The sequence below is a fragment of the Cnephaeus nilssonii genome (assembly GCF_951640355.1).
Source record: "Cnephaeus nilssonii genome assembly, chromosome: 4".
NCBI lineage: Eukaryota > Metazoa > Chordata > Mammalia > Chiroptera > Vespertilionidae > Cnephaeus > Cnephaeus nilssonii.
In genome coordinates this window covers 39,004,104-39,013,996 of record NC_137075.1, presented here as the reverse complement: position 1 = coordinate 39,013,996, position 9,893 = coordinate 39,004,104, and the positions used below count along the sequence as shown (strand labels likewise).

At 40.8% G+C, this 9,893-nt stretch overlaps 1 protein-coding gene across 2 annotated transcripts in view; it reads left to right on the top strand.

The window, feature by feature from the left end:
* Positions 1-746: 746 nt before the first annotated feature.
* The window catches only part of DPH6 (diphthamine biosynthesis 6), a 170,592-nt gene continuing 161,445 nt past the window's right edge, over positions 747-9,893 (top strand). For both annotated transcript variants that reach the window (XM_079768245.1, XM_079768246.1), the window contains exons 1-2: positions 747-850; positions 5,632-5,726. In XM_079768245.1, the coding sequence (XP_079624371.1) occupies positions 828-850; positions 5,632-5,726 (118 nt within the window). In that variant the 5' untranslated portion in view covers positions 747-827. The remainder of the gene's footprint in view (positions 851-5,631; positions 5,727-9,893) is intronic.

The following is a 9,893-nucleotide window of genomic DNA, read 5'->3' as shown; positions in this document are numbered from 1 at the left end:
TCCTTCCTGATACCTCATAATCTCTATTTTCTTGCAGAGCTCTAACTACTTTTTAACACACTATATAATTTTTAGCTGTATATTGTCTGCTCTCTCCATCTCCATATAAACTCCATGAGGGAAGTGAGCCTTGTGTTATTCACGAATGTATCCCAAGAAACTAAAACAGTGGCTGGTACCTGGAAGGCAATACATAAGTACTTGGTGAATGAACTTAGAATTGAGCCTAGCATTTTCTTTCTGCAAGGCCTCTGCGCTTTGCTGATGAGCCTTAACTGGCTTCTCAGCTAGCTTTTACATTCCTAAAGGGTCAAAACCACATGGAGCCTAGAGGTCTCTGGGCTAGTTACAGATTTACGTTTGGAGAACAGAGGAAATATAAACCAAAAAACTGAAGGGTGCAGTTATTTCTTGGGGTGGCTGAGGAAGCAAAGGCAAACTTCCTCTCCTTTGCACATCCACAAGTGCTTCAACTTGCAGCATGTGACTTTGTACAAATCCAGCGCCACGGTGCTTGGGCCCTGCTACCGGACTTTGCCCTTTTCCTGGCAACTTCAGTGCCCTCACTTAGGTGGTCAGGCCGTGCCTAAACCCACGTTTCCTGGGTCGGGACGTCCCTCCCCCAGGGACAAGGTGCCAATGTGGCCTATGCTCCCTGGTGAGGCAACCCGCGGCAGCTGCAGGGACAGGCGGACAGGCGGACAGGCGGACAGGCGAACAGGCAGCGGAGTGAACACCTGGGTTGAGGCCCCGCCGCGCTTCCACCCGGGCGCGGCTGCGATGACGTCACGGGCCCGCCCGCCGCACGCACGCGCACTGCGACCAGCATGAGGGTCGCGGCTCTGATCAGGTAACGTGGCGCTGGTGCCACCTTCTTCCTCCCCGGGCAGCCCGCAGTCCCTTTCTGTTGATGGGCGTGAAGTGCCGCCGCCGCCGCCGCCCGGGGCCGTGGAAGAGGCTGTCCGTGGGGGAGCGCGCGGCGGTGCAGACGGCCCCTCTGGCCACAGGAAGAGGCGGAGCCTTCGGGCTGGCGCCCAGCCCGGCGGGTCCCGCGGCCTCGGGCTCGCGCCCCTCCTCTCCGCCTTTCGCCGCGCCCTTTGTTTTATGTCCCTCAAACTTGGATTTACCTTGGGAACGGTAGAAACTACTGATGCTTAGGTCTCATGGCCAGAGCGCTGGTTTAATTAGCCTGACACGGCCCAGGGTCGGATTCCTAAAAGTTGTAATTGATGGGAAGTTTGAGAGCCACAGCTTGACTCTGCTTAGCCACCTCCGCCCTTTTCTTCCGGCTTTCTTCCTCCTCTTCTGTGTTAACCTTCAGTCTTTACATCCGGTCTTCTGGGTCCAGCCTGCCACCCGAGGCTGTGTGTATCTCTGACCCTTCACATAAACCCACCTCTCCCTCACCTGTCCTCTAGGTGTGGGTCTGGATTGCTTATGACATGGATGTGTTTTACCCTGGCGCTCAAGGACAGAGATGGAATTGTACCAGTGTTTTTTAAAGTAATTAATAAATTAATTGTTGTTAACAGTGTTACAGATATCCCCCATTTCCACCACCCAGTCCCGCCCCAGCCCAGGACTTCACGTTATTGTTTGTGTCCATGGGTTATGCATATTCATAATAAGTTCTTTTCCATCCCCCATACCCTAGATCTGGTTGCTGTTGCTTCAGATACACATTGGTTGCTTTTAGAATAACCTTATGGTAATACTTCATATTCCAAAAGGAGTTTGAGATTTATGGTAACCCATAATATTTAGACCTACAACAACCAAAGACAGGCCAGTTAAAATGGTTTCATACTCAATCTGAAGATTGAAGCAAAGGGGAACACAATAACAACATTAAAAGGGGGAGTTTAGTCTACTTGAATTTTGTTTGATGAGATTTGGATCTCTATAGAGTGTCTGATCTACATTGCAGCCATGCATTTTCTTTGTAAACCCATTGAAAATTTCATAATATTGTTCAATGCCCTAGGTAGTTGCTACTGACTTATTAAGGTCTTGGCATAACACCCCTTCTCGAATTCTCCAGTTTCTTTTATTTCATTACCACTTTTAGGAGACTAGTGTCAAGAAGTATTGTTATTCAGTGTATTTCTTTTCTAACGTGAATGATTAAGCTTTGACCATTGTGGTCTTCGTTTGATCTAGATAGGTAAGAATAAAAAGTAGTCCAGAAAATGAGTAATTTACATTTATATGCACTTTGCCAGAAGTTTAACCATTAAAGAGACACCAACTGAAGACTGGAATCTGGGAGGAAGGAGAGAAGATTGGTGTAATCCATTACACTAAATACTCTGTAATGTGCATACATTACTTTTATAATAAAACAAATTACAAAATGCATTGTTGGAAAATTCTTGATAAACTATAAGATCTGTATAAATGCTAGGAGACATACTGTAGGTATGAATGCATACATATATATATATATATATATATATATATATATATACATATATATATATATATATATATATATATGTAAGTATGAATACATATATAGTATCCATATAATAATTTATGTGCATATACTAGTATGCTTGGTTATGTATGGAGTTAATTAAATACAATGAATCTACTCTATTTTCGATGTATCCTGTGTGTGTGTGCACTAAAATGAGAGAGAGAGATATGTATGTGTTTTAGAGAGTAAGTGAAATCAAGATCCTTACATACCTTTAGACAGGGGAGGGGAACCTTTTTTCTGCCAAGGGCCATTTAGATATTTATAACATAATCCATGGGCCATACAAAATTATCAACTTAAAAATTAATGTGCTATATTTTGTCAAACATTTAATTAACTCACCTCTAGTGCCTTGGCAGGGCCAGACCAAATGCTTCACAGGCCTTATATGACCCTCAGGCCCTAGAGCAGGACATTCCCCACCCCTGCCTTAGACCATAAAGAACATCATTTTCCTAATACACCAAAGATAGAATCATTGAATTTTACAGTTGAGTGACACTTTGAGGATTAGCTAGGTCATTCTCTAATTTTATAATAAATTATATGAACACAAATACATTGAGTAATGTAGCTTAGTATCCAAAAGTTGGAAACTAAAATTCGGATCTTTTCTGTGGAACTTCTTACATAACATATTCTAATGTATTTTGTGACTTTTCAGGGGATAAGATGATCTGTATTTCCCAAACTTATTTGACCTTGAAAACCATTGTCCTTAGAGTACTTGTTGGATAGTAGTGTTCCATAGAACACAATTTAGGAAATACTATTTTTTTATATGTTTTTATTGATTTAGATAGAGAGGTGACAGGGAGAGAGAAGCATCAATCAGCTGCCTTTTACACACCCCCTAGTGGAGATTGAACCTGCAACCCAGGCATGTGTCCTGACCAGGAATTGAACCTCTTGGTGCATGGGGCAGTGCTCAATCCTCTGGGCCACACCAGCTGGTCAGGAAATACTATTTAAAAACCATATTTGAAAGCTTAGCATTTTAAAATAAATTATAAAGCTAAGTTCTGATTGCAGATGTATATCCTTTAATCTTTAATATTGTAAGGAATTAGAATTGTGGAGATACAACCTTTCATCTTAACTATTCCTCACTAGAGGCCCAGTGCATGAAATTTGTGCATGGGTAGGGTCCCTAGGCCTGGCCAGCGATCAGGGCCGATCGGGGCCTTCTGGCTGCCTGCTGGGGTCTCCCTTCCCCGGCTGCTGGCTAGGGCCTTCCTTCGTTCCACGCTGCCCCCTGGTGGTCAGTGCATGTCATAGCGAGCTATCGGGCTCCTGGTTAAACTCCTGCGGGGACAATTTACATAGTTGGCTTTTACATATATAGATAATATAAAGAATTACATCATTTTGTCCTATGGAAATAGAGCGGTGAAGCTCAGTAGGGGAAGTTGTGGAATACGCATTTATGGGAATATCAGAATCTGAGGAAAGGGATTGTGATGTGTAACTTCATTTTTGTCCCTTACAATCTCTCCCCTTGAGAAGTTCTGGAATGATAGTTGTTACTAATCAGAATATGGTAGAGGAAGACAAATGTTGGGAACTAAAAAGGCAAAAAGTCCAGCTTGTAGAATAAAAAGTCTCTTAGTTTTTTGGGCTATGAATAGGTCTGAACATTGCCTGGGGGTACATTTGCAGATCTTAAGCCAAAATTGGAAAGAAGGGAAACAGGAGGAGCAAGAAAAGGGAAGAGAGGCAATGTTAACAGAAAGGAAGAAGCATGTATGGTGAGAAGCAGTACAGTAGGAAACCCAAATAGCAAAGAGTTTGCCATTCGACCTTGTTACAGATGAAGTACCACTTCTCTTGACTAAGTGATTTGCCTCTACCTTAGGTAAATTTGGAACCAGATTTAGCTCTTTTTTATCTGTTAATTAGATTTGTGCTCAAGCCTTATTCTGCCATCATATAGTGATGGCTGAAAGTTGAAGTACTGCCCGTCTGTCGTAGCAGTGGTTGAGCGTTGACAAACCAGAAGGTTACGGTTCGATTCCCAGTCAGGACACATACCCGGGTTGTGGGCTCTATCCCCAGTGGGGAGGCTTGCAGGAGGCAGCCTGTCAATGATTCTCTCTCATCATTCATGTTTCTATCTCTCCCTCTCCCTTCCTCTCTGAAATCAATAAAAAATATATTTTTTTAAAAAAAGAAAGTTGAAGTACTGATAGTACTGATGTTTAAATTTATTGGTATAATTTGGCATTTCGCTTTCTATCTCTACAGAATTTGAACCCACAAAGTATGTCATACTTTCTCATTGGAGTGGATCTTAGATTTTTAAAAAACATATTTGAGAGAGAGAGAGAAACATCAATGATGAGAGAGAATCCTTGATTGGCTGCCTCCTGCATGCTCTCCACTGGGGATCGAGTCCTCAATCCGGGCATGTGCCCTGACCGGGAATCAAAGTGTGACCTCCTGGTTCACAGGTTAACATTCAACCACTGAGCCATGCCAGCCAGGTAGATCTCAGATTTTTAATTTGATCCTTTAATTGGTGATGGAGGCCAGTTGTTAGATTTCTTACAGTGGAACAGATGTTTTTCTACTTTTTCGAAGAGAATTTCATCTAAAGTATATGTAATAAGTATTTAGCTAGAATGTAAACTTATTTAAATATGTTTTTTATTGATTTCAGAGAGGATTGGAGATGGGAGAGAGAAAGATAGAAACGTCAGTGATGAGAGAGAATCATTGATTGGCTGCCTCCTGCATGCCTCACACTTGGGACCAAGCCCGGAACCCAGGCATGTGCCCTTGACCAGAATCGAACCCGGGATCCTTCAGTCCTCAGGCCAACACTCTATCCACTGAGCCAAACCAGCTAGGGCTGGAATGTAAACTTAAATCATTTTATTTGCAACCAAAGAGTTGTCATATTTTGTTTAGAATGGTCTTTGTTATAGTGGCATATAATCTCATAAGCTCTTGTGAATATCTACTTTAGACATTCAGATTCGTTCACAGTTTGCTTATGGTACAGAAATTACATGTGGTGTTTTGCATTCTACATTAAGGTAGGCCCCCAAATTTTGAAGAGCGAAATAAATAATGTGTTCTATTTGATACCTAATGATTCTATGTTGAATAATGATCAGTAACCTTATATATATCTCTTTATGTTTTAGTGGTGGGAAGGACAGCTGTTACAATATGATGCAGTGCATTGCTGCTGGGCATCAGATCGTTGCTTTAGCAAATCTAAGACCACCTGAAAACCAAGGTCAGTGTATACTTTTATTGGAAATTTTCTAAGTGACTGAAACTCCAACTTTATTATAGTCTGTTGTATACAGTCTACAAAAACATAAAAAGAATTAGGACATCTTTAGCACCTATTAGATGCTAAGTTCAATGCTAAGTGTTTTCAACTACATATTCTTTAATCCTCATAACAACTCCTAGAGCGTTTTATTCAACAGAATACTGAGGCTCAGTTTTATAACTTTGTCCGAGGTAAAAGAGCTAGACAAACTTGCAGAACTGAGCCTTGAACCCTCTTACTTCACACTGTCTTTCTACCAGAACACATTTCCAAGTGTTGCAGGGACTATACCGGTAAATAAGATAGAGCCACTAGGAGCTTGGGAAATAAGACATGTATTGATAGATGATAATGTATGAATTTTATTATAAAAAATTTAATTTAGCTACCTTAGATGTAAGCTAAATGTATGAGACTTGATAGACGTATAAAGTAATACATTTTCACTTTTTGTCTGTAGTAACAAGGACATCCATCAATAATCCACAGACCTCATTTTAGCTACTTTTTTCAAATTACTCAACAATGACGTTTTCTCAATTAGAACATTTTCCTCCTCTGTGTCCATGTGTGCCTGAATTTCCTCTTTTAATGCACCAGTTATTTTGGATTAAGGGTGTACCCTAATGACCTCATCTTAACTAATTACATCCGAAAGGACACTATATCCAAATAAGGTCACATTTTGAGGTAATGGATGTTAGGACTTCAAAATAAGAATTTGGGAGGGATACAGTCAACCCTCAATAATATATCTTTTGTTAACTGGGATATAATTGATGTATTACATTGTAGTAGTTTAAGGTGAACAGCATAATGATCTGGCATATGTATATATTGTGAAATGATTACCACAAGTTTAGTTTACATCCATCACCACATGGTTATAATTATTTTTACCAATTAGACCTTTAAAAAAAGGAAAATATTCAGATTTTTATACTCTTGTATTATACCCATAATATTATAAATATTAACTGCTAAAGTGCCGTAGAGAGAGATTAACACTTGTCTAAGTTTGTTAATAATTTTCCTCATACTTGTAGTAAAATATTTTTATCATTCACTTTACTCATCTTCTTTCAAGACTCTATGCTTGTGCTCTACTGTTATTTTAGGATGAATTAAATGAGTAGTATATATGAAAACACTAATCATTATTCCTGGCATGAAGTAGGCATCCAGTAAATGTAGTTGAATATGAAGCTAGCTCTAAATCAATCAATCAGTTCTTCCTTCTTTCCATCCTTCCCTCCTTCATTTCTTCCTTCCATCCTTCCTTCCTTCTTCAAAGTTGTCAGTCTATTGAATTTTTAATTTTATATCATTTTACTATTTTCTGTTTATTTTATCTTTGCTTTTTATCCCCAAATAGATTGCTTGTAAGCTTCTTCAGAGGAAAGGTCATATCTTCCATGTTCCTTTCATTGTTCCTCAGCACTAGGGACAGCTCTGTGCATCTGGTAGGCATTCACTCAGTTTATTGGTGGACAGATGAATAATAAACTAACTAGGATTAGCCGTAGAATAGCCAGCAGTTATTCGTCAGATGTTCTTTCCTTCTGTGATTAAGACCCAAGTAAAGCTGAAAGTGAAGTGGGAAGAGGGAGATTAAAGATATTTTACCGGAAGAAATAGAACAAGTTCTGTAGAAGGTTGGGGTAAACATATACTCTAGGATTTTGTACTGGGGGTCTGATGATGGATAATAACAGCTTTTTAGAAGTGAGCTGTTTTGAAAACCTCCTATTTCTGTATTTTAAATAATAAAGAGACAACTCTTGACTAAGGATGAGTGGGAACTGTATAGTAACTTCTGTATTATAAAAGAAGAAGCAGAATTTATTTTTAAGGCTATGTTCTGTTACCAAAAGGAAAGAGACTTCTTTATCATTGGTTAGTTAGGCATGTGGGTTTTTTAAAACTTTCTATCTTGAGAGGTCTTGGTATTTAAAAAGCATATATTTGTATAACATATAATACATACTTGACATAATCTATCTAAGTAAAAGCCTAAGCGACCATTATGACTGTTCACCAAACGACCTGTTGATTGGTTGCTATGACGCATGCTCCCACAGCCAACCTCCCGTGGCCGGCCAACCTCCTGCGCCCCCTCCCCCCTGGCTGGCTGGGTGGTCAGTGCACTCCCACAGCCAACCTCCTGCGACCGGCCAACCTCCCACGGTCCCTCCTCCAGCTGGCTGGCCCCAATCGGCCCTGATTGGGACTGGGCAAAATGGTGAGGGACCCCACCCATGCATGAATTTGTGCACTGGGCCTCTAGTCTATACCAATAAAAGTGTAATATGCTAATTAGACTGGACATCCTTCTGGACAAAGCCATGGTGGCGGGGGCCGAGGCAGAGGCGGTTAGGGGCGACCAGGCCAGCAGGGGGGCAGTTAGGGTGCAACCAGGCCGGCAGGGGGACAGTTAGGGGGCGATCAGGCTGGCAGGCAGAGGCAGTTAGGGGCGATCAGGCTGGCAGGCAGAGGCGGTTAGGGTAAGGTGACCAGACGTCCCGCTTTTGGCGGGACAGTCCCGATTTTTAACAATTTGTCCTGCGTCCCGCGGCATTTTAAAAAAGTCCCGATTTTTGGAAAGAATGCACGACAAGCTAGGGAACGGCAGGAGAACGGGAAGGGAATATACGGTTTTCGGCGGCCATGTGGCTATTTAGCCAGGATATGAGTTTTATATTATTTTTGTTAATTTTATAATGTTAAACTTTAATAATAACAAATAATTGTTGAAAACTGATTATCGAGAACTGCTTATCAAAGTTCTCATTGTTGATCAGTTGTTAGAATTCAACCACCATTGTTTGGACTTAATGAACAATGGCATTTTTTGGGATTGGCAACGACAAAAACATTTTGTAACTGTCTCTCAGACGATACACATCGTACTGCGTTCTAGTAAGCTAGTTAAACAAGTGATGTCATTACAAATCAGTTATTCAGATAATTTAGGTAAGTTATTTATTTCATAAGTACATAAATTTTCTTGAATTTAGCAGACAGTACTCGTATTATTTACATTTTATAGTGGCAGCAAAAAGTCTAGCACCGGCCTTGAAAGTGACACCTACAACTTACGTTACGGCAAATTCATGACCTTTTAAACAATGACAGCAATCTACTAAAAAAAATTCACTCAAATGAGAAATATGCCAAAGAATAAAATAATACTATATATAACTTTTTATTTATTATATTTGTAAATTGTACTTATGTTGAAATTTAAAAATATATATTACAATACTATTTTTGCGTTCTATGAAAATTTTTGTTGCTCCATATAGACCAAATTTTTAATCAAGAACCCCCCCCCACCCCCCCCCCCCCCCCCCCGGTCAGTGGTGTCCCGCTTTACCAATGTTAAAATCTGGTCACCTTAGGTTAGGGGCAATCTGGCAGGCAGGGGAGCAGTTAGGGGCATCAGGCCAGCAGGCAGAGGTGGTTAGGGGCGATCAGGCAGGCAGGCAGGCAAGCGGTTAGGAGCCAGCAATCCCGGATTGTGAGAGGGATGTTTGACTGCCGGTTTAGGTCTGATCCTGCAGTCAGACAGTCGGACATCCCCCGAGGGCTCCCGGACTGCAAGAGGGTGCGGGCTGGGCTGCAGGTCCCCTCTCCCCCTGAGTGCATGGATTTTGTGCACCGGGTCTCTAGTTACTATATAATCCATGTTTTAATGGTTCACTGGCAGGGTGGGTAAGATTACAAGCAAAGTACATCTTTATAGTTCACAGTGGAATGAAGACATTTATTTATAATATGTTAGAAAAAATTCATTAGTAAATGTAATATTATGAAGTAAAAACTCATTAGTAAATTGGAATATTATGAAGTAAAAGTTGGAAACTATAGTAATTGTAGTGGAAGAGAATAGATGACTGTGGGTTTGGAGATGGAGAGGGTTTAGCTAATCTTTATTTAAAGTTAGCAGGAAGTTGGTGATTATTGAATTATTATTCATTGATTGACTTCTTTTCCGCCCCAACATGTTGCAAAAGGAACCTTAATGAAGAATGACTGGTGGAGATGACTCCAATGTAAAGTTGGTTAGAGTGAATTCATAGTACTGGGTTTTAATAGGTTGTCTGGAAAGGAATTTATCCTCAT